We start from the raw sequence: 21,670 nt of genomic DNA, 5'->3' as shown, positions 1-21,670 counted from the left end.
CTGTGGATGCAGACTAAACTACTAGTTACAATATTGTGTGCAACAGATTCAAGAGAGTCTGAGCAAGACCTGTGGGGGTAGCCAGATGACCATAAAGGAATCAAGAAACATACATTCTTCTATTAGGAAAATCTTTGTACTGATGAGGGAGGGTGGTAGAGAGGAAAAAGAAAGAGAGAATTATTTATTGAGTGCTGGCTAAAAGCAGAGCACACAGGGAAATATGTGTACTCTGTAATAGACATATCGTAAGAGATGTCATACTTAGAAATAAACTATATCCAAAGCAATATAATATTATAAAAAATCTTGACAACATAAAACATTTCTTATTCCACCGGCAGTAATTATACTCTCTATGCACATTCCACAATTGTCCAAGCGTGATAGTGCGATTGTCTATAAGTGAATTAAAAGGTTTGATGATTTTTGGTTTAAAGTGACCATACTTTATTGATAGTGCTATATAACATTTTAATAAAATATAACTAAAGAGAATTAAATGATAAACTGAAATTGACATGTTTTTCCTCTTTCAATATAAATGTCTTGTGAAGAAGCACCTACAATTACCAGAAAATTATATTTTATCTATTAATTTTGCTATATATTTGCAAAAACTCTACAAAGTAAACTAAATTCGTAATTATTTTAAACTCATGAGATTAAGTGCAAAATTCTCTCTGAAGCATTTTGGGAAATATATTATTAATTATGGAGGTAAATAACTAATTTGTACATGAATTTCAAAAGAGGAAATATTTTAAATGATTTAAAGAAAATATGTTGGAAATTATATATGTACTATGTATTAATTATACTTTAAAATTCATATGATTAAGCAGCTTATTGATTTTTAAATTGTATGATCAGAACAACAAAAATCTTTTCACTTGTTCAGAAGTAGAAGTGTATAAAATTCATGTTGTTATTGGAGTAAAATAGGTATTTATGTAATGGTTTTCTGCTTTTCTTTTGGGTGTTTTGCAATAAAATTACTCAGTTATATCTCTTATTTATAGTTATGATGCCCAACAATAGAGAGGAACTTATCGTTGATCAGGATAATGGACCAACCATCAAAAAATTCCAAAGGGAAAATAAAGGTAAAATGACTTTTGCTTATTTGATGTACATATAAAGATCAGATACTAACTCAATTAACATTCCATTGCTGTATATTGCATCCACATTTCCCTAAGTCAGAACAGATCCATACTGGCTTTGGATAAATTCTTTTAGTAGTAAAAAAATAATATTTACCTGAAGCTTGTTTATTTGATGTTATAAATAACATATTAGTCCAAAGTTTCTCTGTGCCTATGGTTGGAAACTTTACCCTAAGCCCTTTTATTATGCCTATTCCGTGACATCTGATTCTCTTTTTATTATGTATGCACTTTGTTGACTATATTTAAATGAATCACTATTCGATGGTTATGTTTGAAAAACTTGAGTTACTGTCATAGAGGAGAGATGTTCCCTTCAACACTCAAAAGTGATTTTAAAAGTATATGCTAATTTGGACATTTCAGAGGAAAGTTTAGCAAGCAGCTCCAATCAGGTATTTACCTATAATATTAATAGATATGACATCAATCTGGCTTGTAATCAACTGACAAACGTGTCATTTCTGCACAGTATCCAATTTTTTCTTAGGATATCTGTTTAAGGAAGGTAGGGAAAGTCAGAATTTCAAAGACTTGCTTCCTTGATATGAAAACTGAGTACAACTTTGTTTAAAAGGCTGTAAAGGTAAGAGTAAAGGAAAATATATCAGTATATGTTATAGGCTATGCATTATTACTATCACCATGAGTTAGTAACTCTAAGCTAAAGAACATAAGCTAACATGTAATTTATCAGATCATCAGATGGTCTGATTGTACTTCACTATAGGGTGTATTTTTCCATCTTTAATAAAGATGCTCATAATATACAGAAAAAAACATTCCATGAGCTGAAGAGTTAATGGAGACATTTTTTTTATTTCTTCTCTAGACTGAACTTGCTTTCTAATGACCTAGATGAGCATTTTAGTTAGAATTTGGAATAATGTATAATTTTAATTTCATTGGTCCATTGTTGGTTTCCTTGCCACATATTTTGTCTTTTTTATCCAAACACTGAAAGACTGTACCCTCTGGGGCACCAAGATATAAATGCTTTATTTCAGAAAAGTGGTCAGAATGGAAGTCATGTTCAGTATATTAAACTACCCAAACTCTTACACAGGTAATGGAATTATAGTTAAAGATGAAATTTCATTCATAACTCAAAAACAATTTGTTCCTGAAACTTCTTTCCTAGCAAGTCATCACTATTTGAAGGACAGCTTGGAAGTAAAGCATATTTTCTAGGAAAATCTCAAGCTGTACATGATACATATGATTCTGTCAGAACTGCAAACCCCGTAAGTCAAAATGGCATTTAGGACTGGCCTGTTTGCTGTAGTGTTCAAGTACACACTGCTGTGTCTTATTAAAAATCAGCTGGAGTGCTAGTACAGATGTACAGTAGCCGATTTTCATAAAATACACAGTGGTATGCACTGGCATTTCTGAATCTCTTACTGTGGAATGGCACAGTTATATTCATTTCAAATATGTTGGTCACACATCCTGGTGAGGACATTAATAGACTGGAGTGGCATATTAAACTGTACTTCTCTGGTTATAATGGAAAACTTTCTTTTAAATGAGATTTTCTATGTTAAGTTCTACCAGTTACATTTGTACTTAAAATAAAATATATTTTCCTCAAATAGATTTTAGTTCTTAAAAGGGAATGCAGTTAAAGTAGAAGTCTCAACATTTATTAAGTTTGACAAGTAGGCAGTTTATACAACTGTAGCAAACATATGTTTTCACATCTGTTTTGAGTAATATCGTGATTTTAAAAATGATTTATAGCTCTGGAAATTATAAAATGCCAGCTTTGCTGTTATGTGGACATTTTCAGAAAATGATTAAAGTATGCTTCATGTAGCCCGCCTCTTACTCTACCTTGTAAAATTGGGTGACAGCTAGTGTGATACATATCTCAAATGATAATTTGTATTTTGCCTTACATTTTCATATGCAGACATTTCAAAGTCTATATGATCTGGGCTTTCATGCAGTGAGTTCCATTTAGACTACATCCAACATGACTTACCAGAATTGCTATTTTAGTTTTGACTCAAGTATTTTGACTAAACTGAATCGTCAATCAAATAAAGCCTTTGATTTTATTTTTCCACAGACTTAGTCAAACAAATTGACCAAATCAATCACATGTTATGACATTGTGTTACATAATTTTTAGCAATCAGTTCTGGGATTCTTTAGAGTAGAGACTTTGGAACTATATACCTTACTTCACCCATGTGGAAGCAAAGGTCCAAAACAAGACCCTCTTCCCTTGGCAGCCACTGGTCTCCCAAACTGCTGTCAGGAATAGCTTTTTGATATTTTGCATTTTGTATTGAATGTATCTATTGAAAACTTTATATGTACAAGAAGTATGATGGTCAAATTTGGAATGCTGTATAAACATTGGAACAATAAATGTATCATCTAGCTACTGAAACATTACATGACTTTAGTCCACTGAAACATTACATTTTAAATCAGTCCACAGTTTACAGATGAAAAGCTAATAGTTTTAACATCCTTTGATCATAAGACTCTAAAGTATATCTCATCTAAAATAAAGGTACTATTGTATTTACTTTTATACAAATAGGCTAATTCAGTTTAGAGGAGGGCTTGGGCTATATATTGACACTATAATAATGTAAATACTTTCTATTCAATCAGATGCTTCTCCCTCTTAATCTATTCCTGAGACAATCCCAGATACTACACTAAATCATTTATGGAAGGTGTTTGGAAATGATTATAACCCTGGATAAAATGGAAAATATATCTGATGCATATTATATTTTATGAATAAGAAATACTAAAGTATTGCACCAACTAAAATATAAACATCATTACAAATAAACTTATGATGACATTAAAATACATAAAGGAAAGTGAAAGATAAAATTTTGTGCATTTTATGCCATTCTGTGATTCCAAATAGAAATGAGAGAAAGAAGAAACATATCTTACTGGAAATTTTCTTCGAATTGCCTTCATTTTTAAAACTTTTTATTTAGAAACAGTTGTGGACTCAAATTAAGTTCCAAAAAGAATACATAAAGATCTTGTGTTAACCCTTCAACCAGTTTCCCTCAATGGCAAAATCTTATATAATCTTACCCCGATATGAAAATCAGAAGTTTTACATTGCTATGTCCACAGGTGTTACTCAAATTTCACCAGTTTTACATGAATTCATTGGTGTGTATGTCTGCATGTATCTTTCTATGGAATTTTATCACATGTTTAGATTTGTATAACCACCAGCACAATCAAGATATAGGACTGCTCTATCACCACAGGGATGTCTCTCCTGCTATTCCTTTATTGTCTCCTCTGCACTCCATGATCCCTAACCCCTGAAAACCACCGTTTTCCATCTTTATAATTCCATCATCCTAAGAACGTTCTAAAATTGGAATCATGCAGTATATGACTTTTTAAGATTGACATTTTTTCACTTAGCAAAATTCCCTTGATATTCGTTCAGATTGTTGCATGTGTCAATAGTTTTTCCTTTTTTATTACTGAGTAGTATTCTATGGTATGCATGTACCAGAGTTTGTGTAACCATTTATCCATTGTACGACATCTCATTGTGTCCAGTTTTTGTCTATTATTAATAAAACTTCTAGAAACACTTATGTACATGTTTTTATATAGATATAACTTTTAATTTCTCTGGGACAAATGCTGAAGTGATGGGTCATGTGATAAGTGTATGTGTAGTTTTATAACAATCTGCCAAACTCTCTCCCAGAGTGGCTGGGTCATTTTTATATCTCCACAAGCAATACATGAGTGGTCCACGTTCTCCACATCTTTACTAGCATTTCGTGTGGTCCTTTTTTTAAAAAAAGAAAAAAAAATAGCTCTTCACATAGGTGCATGTAGTGATATCTCATTGCAGTTTTAATTTTCATTTCTCTAAGGGCTAGTGATATTGAACTTCTTGTTTGTATATCACATTTGATGAAATGTCTCTCTTCATGTATTTTCCCCATTTTCCAATTGGTTTGTTTTTATTTTGTTGAATTATGAGAATTCTTTACATATTCTACATACAAGTCCTTTGTCAAATATGTAGTTTGCAAATATTTTCCCTACTCTGTAGCTTATTTTTATAACCTGTTAAAAGGGTCATATGCAGAGCAAAAGTTTTTAATTTTGATGAAGTCCAGTTTGTAATTTTTTTCTGTTATGGTGCTTTTCCTGTCAAGTCTAAAATCTCTTTACCTAGCCTTAGGTTCTGAAGATTTTCTCCTGTGTTTTCTTCTCTGTACTTTATGGTTTTACCTTTTACGTTTATGATCATTATCTCAACTCAAGGTTCTTTTTGTTTTTCTGCTCCAGCACCATTTGTGGAAAAGGCTATTCTTCCTTCATTGAATTGCTGTGGTGATTTATCAAAAATCAGTAATCTGTACTTATTCAGGACTACTTCTTCAGTTTTACCTATGTATCTATCCTTCTACCAGTACCACAGTCTTGATTATTGAAGCCCTATAGTAAGTTTTAATATCTGATAGAATTACTCCTTCTATTTTATTCTTTTTTTCCAAGATTTTCATGGCTATTCTAGAGACTGTGACTTTTCCATATATTTTATAAAAGATAGTATATGTCTATAAAAAAAACTTGATGCGGTTTTGATAGGAATTACATTAAAACTACAGATTAATTTGGGAAAAATGACATCTTTACTATTTTGAGTCTTTCAATACATGAGTACAGTATGTCTTTCCATTTATTTAGGTTTTCTGTCTTTCATCAGCAAAGTTAGCTTTTGGCATACAAGTTCTGTACAAGATTTGTTAAATTCATACCTAAGTATTTCATTGTTTGTATAATTATAAATGGTTTGAATAACTATAAATGTTTTTGTATTCTCAAATTCAGTTTTCACACTACAGCTTTCTTAGTATATAGAAATACTGTTGATTTTTATATGTTGGTCTTGCATCCTGCCATCTTACTTAACCTCACTTATTAGCTCTACAAGTTTTTTGGTTGGCTTTAATCCTTGGGGTTTCCTACATATGCATTCAGGCCATGCCATCTGTAAATAAAAACAATTTATTTCTGCCTTTTTAATTTATGGGAATTTAATTTCTTTTTCTTGCCTTATTGTCATGGCTGGGACTTTTAGTACTACATTGAAAAACAGTGATGAATGTGGACTTCCTTCACTTCTTTCTGATTTTAGCAGGAAAATGTTCAGTTTTTCAACATTATGTATGATATTATCTGTAGATTTCTTTGTAGATACTCTTTATCTAGTTGAGGTAATTTAGCTCTGCTCTTAATTGGCTGAAAGTTTGTATTATGAATGAGTGTTGCATTTTGTCAAATGAATTTTCAGCCTATGTTTATAGGATAGTATTATTATTTTTTTAATTTTTAGCTTGTTGATATGGTGAAATACATTGACTGATTTTTCAATGTTAAACCAGCCTCACACACCTGGAATAAATCATACTTGGTTACGGTGTGTAATTCTTTTTATACATTGTGGGATTTGGTTAGCTAATATTTTGTTTGCAATTTTGCATCTATATTCAGGAGGGATTGACCTACAGTCTGTTTTTGAAAATGGCTTTGTATTTAGTGTCAGAGTAACACTTGTCTCATAAAATGAATTGGGAAGGATTTCTTCTCTTTCTTGGAAGAAATTATGTAGAATTGGTGTCAATTCTTTTTAAAATGCTTGGTTAGGATTATTCAGTGAAACCATTTGGGTGCAAAAGTTACATTTTGGGGATAATTAAAAATTCTGGATTAAATTTCCTTAACAGTCATAGGAATACTCAGACTATTTTTCCTATTAAGCAAGTTTTGGTAGTCTGTGTTTTTAAAGAGTTAATCTGTTTAATCTAACTTATTGAATTTATGTGCATAGTACTGTTTGTAGTATTCCTTGTTATCCTTTTGATATCTGTGGAATACTGATAATGGTAATTTGTGCCTTCTCTTTTGTATTTGTCATTCCAGCTAGAGGTTTTCAAATTTTATTCATCTTTTCAAAATATCAGCTTTTGTTTCTTTGATTTTCTTTATTGTTCCTTTGCTTACAATTTCATTTATTTCTGCTCTTACCTTTATTAGTGCCCTTTTCTGCTTGGTTTGTTTAATTTGTTCTTCTTTTTTGTAGTTTCTTAAAGTGGGAGCTTAGATAATTTATTTTACCCCTTTCTCTTCTCTAATATGAGTATTTAATATTATAAAATTTCTTCTCTGTACTGGTTTAGCTAAGTTTTACTAATTTTGATATGTTGTATTTTTATTTTCATTCAGTTCAAAGTGTTTCATAAGTATTTACTCATAATTTTCTCTTTCTGTTGTTCTTTATTTCTTCTTGATGTTCAAATTTTCCTTCTCTTATTTCCTTTTTGTTTAGACAATTTTCTTTAGCCATTCTTTTAAAGTAAGTTGGCTGGCAACAAATTCTCTTAGTTTTCCTTCATCTGAGAATTTCTCCATTTCCCTTTCATTCCTGAAGGATATTTTCACCAGATGCATAATTCTGGGTTGATGATTATTTTTTTCAGCACTTGAAAAATGGTGTCCCATTTCCTTCTGGCTGCCATGGTTTCTGATGAGAAATCCACTGCTGTTTGAACTGCTTTTCCTCTGATAGGTAATGGCTGACTACTTTCAAGATTTTTTCTTTGTCTTTGGTTTTAGAAGTTTGACTTTGATGTGTCTTGGTGAAGATTTCTTTGGATATATCCTGTTTGGAATTTGTTCAGCTTCTTGAGTCTGTAAGTGCATGTCTTTTGACAAATTTGAGAGGTTTTGGGACCTTATTCCTTTGAGTAGATTTTTTAGCCTTGACCTCTTTCTCCTCTCCTTCTAGGACTCCAATGACACAAATGTTGGATCTTGTGTCATAGTTCCACATACCTCTGTAGCTCTTTCTCTCTCTCTCTTTTTTTTTCCAAAGTGTGTTTTCTCCCTCTTGTTCAGATTAAGAAATTTCTATATTTCTATTTTTAAGTTCACTGATTCTATTATCTGCCCTCTTCACTCTATGTATTGAGCCTGTCCATTGAATTTTAAAATTTTGGTTATTTTAGTTTTCAGTTCTAAAATGTCCATCTGCTTCTTTTTGAACATTTTTATTATTATTTTTTTGCTGTAACTTTCCATTTCTTTGCTGATATTTTCTATTCTTTCATTTGTTTCACACATCTTTGTAATTGTTCATCGAAGTATTTTTATAATGACAGCTTTAAAATCATCTGTGAAATCTTAGGTTTGGTGGCTGTTCATTGTCTTTAGTCATTCAAGTTGATATATTCCAGGTTCTTGGTTTCACAAGTAATTGTTTTATTGAAACATGGATATTTTAGGTATTATGAAACTCTGGATCTTATTTAAATCTTGCATTTTCTCAGGCGCCTCCTGACACAGCTCTGGTGGGGCAAGGGAGGCAACACTGCCTCATTTCTACCAGGTGTGTATGGGAGTCCAGATTCTCCACTCTGCCTCCATTGAAATCCTGGGGTGAGCTGGTGCTACAGTAGTGCTGGGTGGGGGTAGTAATTCAGGCTCCTTATTCTGTTGATACCACCCTGTCTGGAAGGAGTTACTACTCTCCATTGTGGCCTTGCCTTACATTGCACATGGCCTCATTCCCACTGAGCAGTGGCAAAAGTCTTGACTTTCCAGTATATCTTCTCTGATACCACCCAAGATGGTAAAGGGTACTGGATAGAAGGTGGAAGTCTAGGCTCTCCATGTAGTCTCTACTGATACTCTGTGTGAGGGGGTGGCCTCATTGCTGCTAAACACCGTTAAATTACTGAAACTCCATTAAGCCTTCTTTTCTGACACCACCCTCACCAGTGGTGGTGGAGTTTGAAGGGCATTGGCACAGCTCATTATAGGCTGGGAAGAGCGAAGTTTAGGTTTCCCATTTGGCCTTTGCTGGTGGGGTGGAGGTAGGGCTGCATATTTTTCTGGGGTGTTTGTCTGAAGTAGAGCAGTTATTGTTTAAAAGTTTTTAGTGTTGCTCAACTACCCATTCCTGGTCCTTTGGCTAGAGAAAACACACTTTTCTGGGGGATTTATTTGTCTGTGCCTATTGGTGTTTATGGATTGCTGGCTTTTCGAATAGTCTTCAGGGATATGAGAGGCAAAGAGAGATCCCAGGCTATTCACTACTGTGTTATTCCTCAGGTTCCAATGTCCCTAATTGGTCTACCTTTTCTCTACACATTCAGAGTCTTCTTATATTTGTTTTGCATATAATGTCCAGGGTTCTTAGCTGTACTTAGAGGGAGGAATAAGGAAAAGTATATCTTCTCCATCTTTTGGAGACAGAAGTCCCTTTATCTCTCTTTCATTTTAAAAAAACTGAGATGTACCACATATATAATAAAACTCAACCATGTAACATGTACAATTCGGTGTTTTTCATTATATTCTCATGGTTGTACAAAAATCACTACTATTGAACCCCAGAACATTTTCATAAACCAGAAAAAATCCTGTACCCATTAGTAGTCACTGCGCATTCCCCTTTACACAGGCCCTGAAAATCACTAACCTGATTTCTGTCTCTATGGGTTTGCCGAATCTGGATTTTTCATATAAATGAAATCATACAATATGTGGCCTTTTGCAGCTGTCTTCTTTCACTAAGCATAATGATTTCAAGGTTCATCCTTCTTATGTCTGAATATTATTCTATTGTATGGATATGCTACATTTTGTTTAACCGTTCATTAGTTGATGGACATTCAGGGTGTTTCCCTCTTTTGGCTATTATAAATAATGCTGCTATGAACATTCGTGTACAGTTATTGTGTCCACTTATGTTTCCATTTGTTTTCTGTGTATACCTAGGAGTTGAATTGCTGGGTCATATATATGGTACTTCTATATTTGACCTCTCGAGAAACTGCAACACTGTTTTCCACAGTGGCTATGGAATTTTATGTTCCCAATAGCAATGTGTGAGTGTTTCAATTCTCCTCCATCCTCTTCAACACTTATTATTATCTGCTTTTTTGATTATAGCCATTCTAGTGGGTATGAAGTGTTATCATGTGGTCTTGACATGCCTTCCCTGATAAATAATGATTTTGTGTATCTTTTCATGTGCTTATTGTCCATTTGCTTATCTTCTTTGAAGAAATATCTAGTTAAGTCCTTTCTTTGTTTTGTATTTTCAAATTGAAATGTTTGTCTTTGATGTTTTCAAGTTTTTTAAGAGTTCTTTATATATTCTGGATACAAGAACCTTGTCAGATATATGATTTTTAAACATTTTATCTCATTCTGTGGTGTGTTTTCACTTTTTTCATAATATTGTTCATAACAAAGTTTTTAATTTTAATAAAGTTCAATTTATCTATTTTTTTCTTTGCCATGTATGCTTTTGTTGTCATATCTAAGAATCCTTTACTAAAACCAACTTTCTAAAGGTATACTCCTGTCCTTAGATCTTTGAAGATTAAACCATACTCCTTAAAGATATACTACTAATTCTTTGATCTAAGAGTGTTATTTTAGCTCTCACACTTAAACCTATGATCTCTGTTGAGTTAAGTTTTGTGTTTGGTATTAGGCAGGGAACTACTTTTATTCTTTTGCAGTTGGGTATCCAATGGTCCCAGCACAATTTATTGAAAACACTATTATTTCCCCCATTGAGTTAGCACCCTTGTCAAAAATCACTTGACCATAAAAGTTAAGGGTTTATTTCTGGACTCTCAATTCTATTCCATGATCAATATGTCTATCATTATGCCAGTATTACAATGTCTTGATTACTGTAACCTTATAATAAGTTTTGAAATTTGGGAATATGAGTACTCCAATTTTATTTTTTTTATTTTTTCAAGATTATTTTGGAAATCATGGGTCCCTTATATTTTCATAAGAACTTCATAATCAATTTCTAATAAAATGCCAACAGAAATTTCTATAGGGAGTATACTGGATCTGTAGATCAATTTGGGGTGCATTGCCATCATAACAATATTAATATTTTGATCCATGAACATGGGATGTGTTTCCATTTATTATAGGTTCTCTTTAATTTCTTCAATAATGTTTTGTAGCTTTCAGAGCATAGTTTTGCACCTGTTTTGCTAAGTTTATTCATATTTTATTTTGAATGTTTTACATTCAATTGTAAATGAAATTGTTTTCTTAATTTCAACAATTTTGAATTGTTCACTGCTAGTGTATAGAAATACATTTTATTTTTCTATATTTAATTTGTATTCATCAGCCTTGTTGAACTTGGCTATTAGCTCTATGGGTTTTCTGTAGATTCTTTAAGGTTTTCTACATATAAAATCATGACATCTGAAAATGAGATTGTTTTATTTCTTCTTTTCCAATCTGTATGCCTTTTCTTTTTCTGACCTAATTCCCCTGGCTACAATGTCCAGTACAATGTTGAATAGAAGTGGTGAGAGTGTAAATCCTTGTCTTTTTTCCCAATCTTAGGGGGAAGGTGTTTAGTCTTTCATCATTAAGTATAATGTTATCAATGGGTTTTTCATATGCCTTTTATCAGACTGAGGAAGTTTCTTTCTAGGTCTAGTTCATTGAATGCTTTACCATGAAAATATGTTAGATATTGTCATATTATTTATCTGCTTCAATTGAGATGATCATGTGGTTTTTGTCCTTTATTCTACTAATAAAATACTTTAGATTGATTTTTGAAAGGAAATTGTTTATAATAATAATTATTATTATTGTTTTATTGTGGTAAGAACATTTAACTTGAAATCTATCCACTTAACAAAATTTTAAGTGCACAATACATTATTTTTATTGTAGGCACAAAGTTGTACAGCATATCTTTGGAATTTATTCATCTTACATAACTGAAACTTTGTGCCCATTGAACAGCAACTTCCCACTCCCCTCCCTCCAGCTCCTGACAAACCACCATTCTCCTCTCTGTTTCTATAAGCTTAACTGTTTTAGATACCTCATATTGTGAAATCATATACTACATGTCTTTCTGTGACTGACTTATTTCACTTAGCATGATGTCCTCCAGTTTCGTCCATGTTGTTGCATACGGTAAGATTTTCTTATTTGTGACTGAATAATTGTCCATTATGTATATATGCCATATTTTCTTTATACATAATATTGTCCATTATGTATATATGCCATATTTTCTTTATACATTCATCCATTGATGGGAATTTATGTTGTTTCAATATCTTGGCTGTTGTAAATAATGCTGTAATGAATTTGGGACTGCAGATATCTCTTCAAGTTCCTGATTTCAATTCTTTTGGATATATACCCAGAATCCATCACATAGTTGTTATTTTTTAATTTTGGGGACCCTCCATACTATTTTCCATATTGACTGCAGCATTTTACTTTCCCACTCAACAGTATACAAGTGTTTCAGTTTCTCCGTATCCTCATAAACATTTGTTATCTTTTTAAAATGACTGTCTTAACAGGTGTAAGTTATATCTCATTTTGGTTTTGATTTGAATTTCCCTGATGATTAGTGAGGTTGATAATATTTTCATATATTTCTTGGCCATTTGTATGTCTCCGTTGGGTAAATGTCTAAGTACTTTTTAAAATCAGGTTATTTGTTTCTCTCTCTCTTTTAAATGGAGTTGTAGGAGTTCCTTCTATATTCTGTATATTAACACCTTAACACATATATAGTTTGCAAATCTTTTCTTCAGTTCTGTAGGTTGTCTTTTTACTATTTTGATTTTTCCTTTGCTGTACAGAAGCTTTTTAATTTGATGCATAACTACTTATCTTTTTGCTTTTGTTGCTTGTGCTTTTGGTGGCATATCCAAGTAATTAGTGCCTAGACCAATGTCATGAAGATTTCCCCCTATGTTTTCATTTAGGAGTTTTACAGTATTGGGTCTTTAATCCATTTTGAGTTGATTTTTGTGTATGGTGTAAGATAAGGGTTTAATTTTATTATTTTTCATGTGGATACCCAGTTTTCCCAGCACCATTTTTGTTGAAGAGACTATTCATTGCCCATTGTGTATTCCTGGCACCTTTGTCAAAGTCAGTTTACCATATATGCATGGGTTTATTTCTGTGTTCCATTGGTCTATATGTCTGTTTTTATGCTAGTTCCATACTATTGATTTCTACAGCTTTGTGATGGGGTTAGTGTTAGGGTTGGGGTTAGGGTTAATTTTAAAGCAGGACTATGATGCCTCAATCTTTGTTCTTCTTTCTTAATATTGCTTTTGCTATTTGGGGTCATTTGTGTTTCTATATGAAGTTTAGAATTGGTTTTTTTTCCTATTTCTATAAGAATACTATTAGGGTTTTGATAGGAATTGCACTGAATTTCTAGATCACTTTGGGTAGTATGAACATTTTAACAATAAAAGTCTTCCAATTACTGAACATGAGATGTTTTTCCTTTTATTTGTGTATTTAATTTCTTTCTTCAATATTTTGTAGTTTTCAGTGTTCAAATCTTTCACATCCTTGGGTAAATTTATTCCTAAGTATTTTATTCTTTTTGATGCAGTTATACTTGGGAATGTTTTCTTAATTTCTCTTTCTTATTGTTCTTTATTAGTGTATTGAAACACAACAGATTTTTGTATGTTGATTTTGAATCCTGCAACTTTAATGAATTTGTTTATTAGTTCTGATAGGCTTTTGGTGGAGTTTTTGGGGTTTTCTACATGTCACATCATGTCATTGCAAAAAGAGATATTTTCACTGTTTTTTTTTTTGTGTTGAACTAAACTTTTGTTCCTTGGATAAAGTCTTCTTGGTCATGATGTATAATTATTTTTATGTGTTGCTGAATTTCAATTGCTTGTATTTTGATGAACATTTTTTGCACTTATATTCATAATTGATATTGTTCTATAGTTATTTCCTTTCTTGTGATGTCTTTGTCTAGTTTTAGTATCAGGGAATTACCACTTCATAGGATGAATTGGGAAACTGGCTTTACAGAATTAGCTGGGAAGTGTTCTCTAACTTCATTTTAATCTAACATATTCCATGAGTGGAAAAGTATATTGTACAATTGAGATACTCCTTTGACAAAAAAGAATTAATTTATTTTTACAGTGATGAAACAACTATAGATAAAACAAGTGCACAACACCTGAAATAGCAATAAGCAAATGTGGTATCAGGATTAATTCTCAGTAGTTTTCTAGCAATTAACTGAAAGCATCCAGTTGAGGTGAACAAAGCACAAGCAATGAGCTGAGAAACCAAGGCATACATTAAATTCAAAGATTTTAAAAGGCAATGTTATTTTATAATATCTACACATTGTTTGGCTTATTACTAGTTTGGGTCAGTTGTGATCTGTGAACTAGACATTTTCATGCCATTTTTAAGGTAAATAGTTCAAGGCATGATTTTATATGTGTCCTCAATGATGTTTTTGCTGGTAAATATATGTATACACACACACACACACATATATATATATATAATATGCATATATATTTCTATTATATCTCCAGATTAAAGATCAGCCATTCTTTTTTCCCATTGTGAAAGATCATGACAAAATAAAGCCTTTAATAACAATAATTTAACATTCTAGATTAAAATGACAAGGAGTTTTGAAATAACTTAAACTAGATATATCTCAATTTCTATTGCCTATACCTGAAAATCATGTTAGAACAGAGTCTGATGCTGCTTATAAGGATGTGATTGCTATAAGAACACTTCTGGGAATATTTTGACAAACCTTAAACCAGACAGATCAAGCTAGTAGTTTATAACTTTTAGAAACCCCTTTCTCATTCTTTTTTCCTTCTTATCAAAATTTGTCAAGATAAGCTACAACACTTTTGACACTGTCTGACCTGTTTTGATCATTATGACAGGATTTCACTTTTCAAAAATTATTTGCACCTGATGTAGAGGTTTGTTATAGTTCTCAAACATCCTTATTTGGATCATGAGCTTAAAAGCCAGTAATAACACATAAAACAAACTGGATGTAACCAGAATGTATTTCTGTTATTTTTAACTAAGAGCCTTTCTTAAATAATGAATGAGCCATGGTGTGTATGTGTATGTGTATGTGTGTGTGTGTGTGTGTGTGTGTGTGTGTGTGTGTGTGTCCATGTGCATACTCTCATTTTTAAGGGAGCTAAATTCTGAGACCAGTATTTGAGATTGTATTTAATTACAATGTGAGAGCTCAATTAAGATAAACTTACTTGTTATTACAAACTTACTTGTTATTACTAGCTCTACATTAATAGTCTCATAGTCATATTCATAAAGCTCTTGCCTAAGAAACGTTCTATGATGTTATTAGAGTAGTATTATTAGATTACACAGTCTATATTCAGGTTTAAGCTAATTGAAAATATAAACATTTGAATACAAATATAAAAAATAGGTTGGTTCATTTGGCTCTTCTGTATTATAAAAAAGCACTTTTATTATTTTTTAAATCAATGTGTTGTCTTTTTTAAAAAACATTTTATTTATTTTATTTTTTGGCTGTGCTGTGTGTTTGTTGTGGCATGTGGGATCTTTTGTTGCAGTGCGTGGGCTTCTCTCTAGTTGTGGTGTGTGGGTTTTCTCTCTCTAGCTGTGGCACGTGGACTCCAGGGCACGTGGGCTCTGTAGTTTGCAGCACACGGCCTCTCCAGTTGAGGTGCATGAGCTCTCTAGTTGTGGCATGTGGGCTTAGTTGCCCTGTGACATGTGGGATCTTAGTTCCCAGACCAGGGATCGAGCTCACATCCCCTGCATTGGAAGGCGGATTCTTTACAATTAGACCACGAGGGAAGTCCCAATAAAACAGCACTTTTAAAATACATTTAATCTCTTTTTATTTTCCAAGATTCTATAGTTATCCATCAATCTAGGAATATTTGTTATGCAAGGAAAAAGTCTGCTGTTGGTATTTAGAAAAGTGATATACTCTGATCCAAAACAATTTATTTACAATTCCAGTAACAAATCAAAAAGTCATAGTAATGTATTTCTATTTATTCTAATTTAGTTATCCTGGTCCTTTAGAATTTATTTGTTGAGATAATAGCATCACATATTAGTTACTATAACCAGAGAATGATCATGTGTATTTTTAAAACTCAAACCTTCAATTTTTAGGTTTAATTTTTTAATAATAAATAGTTTTGTCAAGGTTTTAAATTATTTGTTCTGGATGTACTTGTTTGGATAACTGTATTATACAAAAGTCCCCAGGTAAAACTAACAAAAAATATTTAAAATTCTTTATTATGAATGAAAGTATAGTTAAACATATTAATTTACTGTGTATATTTCCACAAACAGAGTAATCTTGATGATTTCCACGGTTACAATAGATCAGAACAGATCTTGCTAAAGTACTGTAGTAGAGAATGCTATAAAAATCTATAGCATTTGATGCCACAGTGATAGAATAACAAAAAGAGTTCACACATGCACAATTTTCTCAAGGTCATAATTTGGGCCCTTAATATGATTTCAATTAATTATTTTTGTAAATAATGCTTTCTGTGCCCCACATTATTTCAGATGCTTGGAATGTAATGATGACAGAACCTTGTTCTTGTACTCAAGTAGCTTGAAAATCTTAAATAGAGATTGCACCTTCTCTCAGTCCTTCCTTCCTGTGGTGCCTTCATGCTTTGAGGAATGGGGCAGCACCTCCGGCCCACCAGCACCACCTGAGGATCCTGGAAGCTGCCCACTCCATAGAAGAGGACCAGGAGCTGGAGAGCTTTGCTTTTATCATTTGTCCTAGGGTTCTGTCTGTCCATCTATTTTTTGTTAATTTTTAGTATAGATTTACAGCTTGTTATCATTGGTGGATTTGTGTTTTGGTTTCGATGCACTCTTCCTTCTTTCTTTTCAATTACTTTTTAATTTTTTATTATTAATAATATATTTTTTATTTTAATAACTTTATTTTATTTTATTTTTCTTTCTTTCCTTCCCTTTTTTTCTTACTTTCCTTCTGAGCTGTGTGGCTCAGAGGTCTTGATGCTCTGGCCACGTGTCAGGCCTGTGCCTATGAGGTGGGAGAGCCGAGATCAGGACATTGGTCCACCAGAGACCTCCCAGTCCCATGTAATATAAAATGGCAAAAGATCTCCCAGAGATCTCCATCTCAACATGAAGACCCAGCCCCACTCAACAACCAGCAAACTAGAGTTCTGGACATGCTATGCCAAACAACTAGCAAGAAAGGTACACAACCACATCCATTAGCAAAGAGGCTGCCTAAAATCATAATAAGTTCACAGACACCCCAAAACACAGCACCAGACGTGGTCCTGCTCACCAGAAAGACAAGAACCAGCCTCATCCACAGGAACACAGGCACCAGTCCCCTCCACCAGGAAGCCTACACAACTGACTGAACCAACCTTACCCACTGGGGGAAGACACCAAGAAAACCAGGAACTACGAACCTGCAGCCTGTGAAACGAAGACCCCAAACAGAGTAAGTTAAGCAAAATGAGAAGACAGAGAAACACACAGCAGATGAAGGAGCAAGGTAAAAACCCACAACACCAAACAAATAAAGGAAATAGACAGTCTACCTGAAAAAGAATTCAGAGTAATGATAGTAAAGATGATCCAAAATCTTGAAAATAGAATGGAGAAAATAGAAGAAACGTTTAACAAGGACCTAGAAGAACTAAAGAGCAAACAAACAATGATGAAGAACACAATAAATGAAACTAAAAATTCTCTAGAAGGAATGAATAGCAGAATAACTGAGGCAGAAGAATGGGTAAGTGACCTGAATGATGAAAGAGTGGAAATAACTGCTGCAGGCAGAATAAAGAAAAAAGATTGGAAAGAATTTAGGACAGTCTCAGAGACTTCTGGGACAACATTAAACACACCAAAATTCTAATTATAAGGGTCCCAGAAGCAAAAGAAAAAGAAAAAGGGACTGAGAAAATATTTGAAGAGATTATAGTAGAAAATTTCCCTAATATGGGAAAGGAAATAATTAACTGTAGGAAACACAGAGAGTCCTATACTGGATAAATGCAAGGAGACGCACTACAAGGCACATATTAAACAAACTATCAAAAATTAAATACAAAGAAAAAATATTAAAAGCAGCAAGGGAAAAGCTACAAATAACATACAAGGGAATCCCCATAAGGTTAACAGCTGATCTTTCAGCAGAAACTCTGCAAACCAGAAGGAAGTGGCAGGACATATTTAAAGTGATGAAAGGGAAAAACCTACAACCAAGATTACACAGCAAGGATCTTATTCAGATTCAACCGAGAAATTAAAACCTTTACAAACAAGCAAAAGTTAAGAGAATTCAGCAACATCAAACAAGGTTTACAACAAATGCTAAAGGAACTTCTCTAAGCAGGAAACAGAAGAGAAGAAAAAGACCTACAATAACAAACCTAAAGCAGTTAAGAAAATGGTAATAAAAACATTCATATCGATAACTACCTTAAATGTAAATGGATTAAATGCTCCAACCAAAAGACATAGACTGGCTGAATGGGTACAAAAACAAGACCTGTATATATGCTGTCTCCAAGACATCCACTTCAGACCTAGGGACACAAACAAACTGAAAGTTAGGGGATGGAAAAAGATATTCTATGCAAATGACAATCAAAGGAAAGCTAGAGTAGCAATTCTCATATCAGACAAAATAGACTTTAAAATAAAGACTATCACAAGAGACAAAGAAGGAAACTACGTAATGATCAAGGGATCAATCCAATAAAAAGACATAACAATTGTAAATATTTATGAACCCAACATAGGAGCACCTCAATACATAAGGCAAATGCTAATAACCATAATAGGGAAAATCGACAGTAACACAATCATAGTAGGGGACTTTGACACCCCAGTTGACCCATGGACAAATCATCTAAATGAAAATAAATAAGGAAACACAAGCTTTAAATGATACATTAAGAAAGATGGACTTAATTGATATTTGTAGGACATTCCATCCAAAATCAACAGAATGCACTTTCTACTCAAGTGCTCATGAAACATTCTCCAGGAGAGATCATTTCCTGGGTCACAAATCAACCCTTGGAAAATTTAAGAAAATTGAACTTGTATCATCAAATATCTGTTTCAACCACAATGCTATGAGATTAGATATCAATTACAAGAAAAAATCTGTAAAAAATACAAACACATGGAAGCTAAATAATACACTACTAAATAACCACGAGATCACTGAAGAAATTAAAGATTAAATAAAAATATATTTAAAAAAAGAAACAACAATGAAAACACAATGCCCCAAAACCTATTGGATGCAGCAAAAGCAGTTCTAAAGTGGGAAGATTATAGCAATACAATCCTACCTCAGGAAAGAAGAAACATCTCAAATAAACAAATCTTACACCTAAAGCAATTAGAGTATGAAGAAAAAAATAACCCAAAGTTAGAAGAAGGAAAGAAATCATAAAGATAAGATCAGAAATAAAGGAAAAAGAAATGAAGTAAATGATAGCAAAGATCAATAACACTAAAAGTTGGTTCTTTGAGAAGACAAATAAAATCGATAAACCATTAGCCAGACTCCAGAAAAAAAAGAAGACTCAAATGAATAAAATAAGAAATGAAAAAGGAGAAGTAACAACTGACACTGCAGAAATACAAAGGATCATGAGACATCACTAAAAGCAACAATATGCCAATAAAATGGACAAACTGAAGACATGAACACATTCTTAGAAAAACACAACCTCCTGAGGCTGAAATAGGAAGAAAGGGAAAAAATAAACAGACCAATCCCAAGCAATGAAATTGAAACTGTGATTAAAAATCTTCCAACAAACAAAAGCCCAGGACCAGATGGCTTCACAGGCGAATTCTATCAAACATTACAGAAGAGCTAACACCTATCGTTCTCAAAGTCTTCCAAAATATAGCACAGGGAGGAACACTCCCAAACTTATTCTACGAGGCCACCATCACTGTGATACCAAAACCAGACAAAGATGGCACAAAACAGAAAACTACAGACCAATATCACTGATGAATATAGATGCAAAAATCCTCAAAAAAACACTAGCAAACAGAATCCAACAGCACATTAAAAGGAACATACACCATGATCAACTGGGGTTTATCCCAGGAATGCAAGGTTTTTTCAATATACAAAAATCAATCTATATGATAAACCATATTAACAAATTGAAGGAGAAATCCATATGATCATCTCAATAGATGCAGAAAAAGCTTTTGACAAAATTCAACACACATTTATGATACAAACTCTCCAGAAAGTAGGCATAGAAGGAACTTGCCACAACAAAATGAATACCATAGATGACAAATCCACAGCCAACATCCTTGTCAATGGTGAAAAACTGAAATCATTTCCACTAAGATCAGGAACAATATGAGACTGCCCACTATCACCCCTATTATTCAACATACTTTTTGAAGTCTTAGCCACAGCAATCAGAGAAGAAAAAGAGATAAAAGGAATCCAAATTGGAAAAGAAGTAAGACTGTCATTCTTTGAGATGACATGACACGATACATAGAGAATCCCAAAGATGCTACCAGAAAACTACTAGAGCTAATCAATGAATTTAGTAAAGTAGCAAGATATAAAATTAATGCACAGAAATCTCTTGCATTCCTATACACTAATGATGAAGAATCTGAAAGAGCTATTAAGATATCACTCACATTTACCATTGCAACAAAAAGAATAAAATATCTAGGAATAAACCTACCTAAGGAGACAAAAGACCTGTATGCACAAAACTCTAAGACATTGACAAAGGAAATTAAAGAAGATACAAAGAGATATACCATGGTCTTGTATTGGAAGAATCAGCATTGTGAAAATGACTCTACTACCCGAAGCAATCTACAGATTCAATGTAATCCCTATCAAACTACAACTGGCATTTTTCACAGAACTAGAACAAAATCTTTCACAATTTGTATGGAAACACAAAAGACCCCAAAGAGCCAAAGCAATCTTGAGGAAGAAAAACAGAGCTGGAGGAATCAGGTTCCCTGACTTCAGACTATACTACAAAGCTACAGTAATCAAGACAGTATGGTACTGGCACAAAAACAGAAATATAATTCAATGGAACAGGATAGAAAATCCAGACGTAAACTCACACACATATGGTCACCTTATTTTTGATAAAGGAGGCAAGAATATACAATGGAGAAATGACAGCCTCCTCAATATGTGGTTCTGGGAAAACTGGACAGCTACATATAAAAGAATGAAATTAGAACACCCCCTAACACCATACACAAAAATAAACTGAAAATGGATTAAAGACCTAAATGTAAGGCCAGACACTATAAAACTCTTTGAGGAAACCTAGGCAGAACACTCTTTGACGTACATCACAGCAAGATCCTTCTTGACTCACTTCCTAGAGTAATGGAAATAAAAATAAACAAATGGGACCTAATGAAACTTAAAATCTTTTGCACAGCAAAGGAAACCATAAACAAGATGAAAAGGCAACCTTCAGAATGGGAGAAAATATTTACAAATGAAGCAACTGACAAAGGATTAATCTCCAGAATATACAGGCAGCTCATACAGCTCAACATCAAAA

The 21,670-nt window shown here is 33.0% G+C and overlaps 1 protein-coding gene across 5 annotated transcripts in view; it reads left to right on the top strand.

Moving 5' to 3' along the window:
* Positions 1 to 21,670, top strand: part of DACH2 (dachshund family transcription factor 2) — a 640,153-nt gene that overhangs the window by 506,571 nt on the left and 111,912 nt on the right. For all 5 annotated transcript variants that reach the window (XM_073799555.1, XM_073799556.1, XM_073799557.1 and 2 more), the window contains exon 8: positions 1,023 to 1,106. In XM_073799555.1, the coding sequence (XP_073655656.1) occupies positions 1,023 to 1,106 (84 nt within the window). The remainder of the gene's footprint in view (positions 1 to 1,022; positions 1,107 to 21,670) is intronic.

This window comes from Tursiops truncatus, chromosome X, assembly GCF_011762595.2.
Source record: "Tursiops truncatus isolate mTurTru1 chromosome X, mTurTru1.mat.Y, whole genome shotgun sequence".
In the NCBI taxonomy this organism is placed as follows: Eukaryota; Metazoa; Chordata; class Mammalia; order Artiodactyla; family Delphinidae; genus Tursiops; species Tursiops truncatus.
The sequence above is the reverse complement of the archived record's forward strand: the minus strand, read 5'-3'. Positions and strand labels throughout refer to the sequence as shown.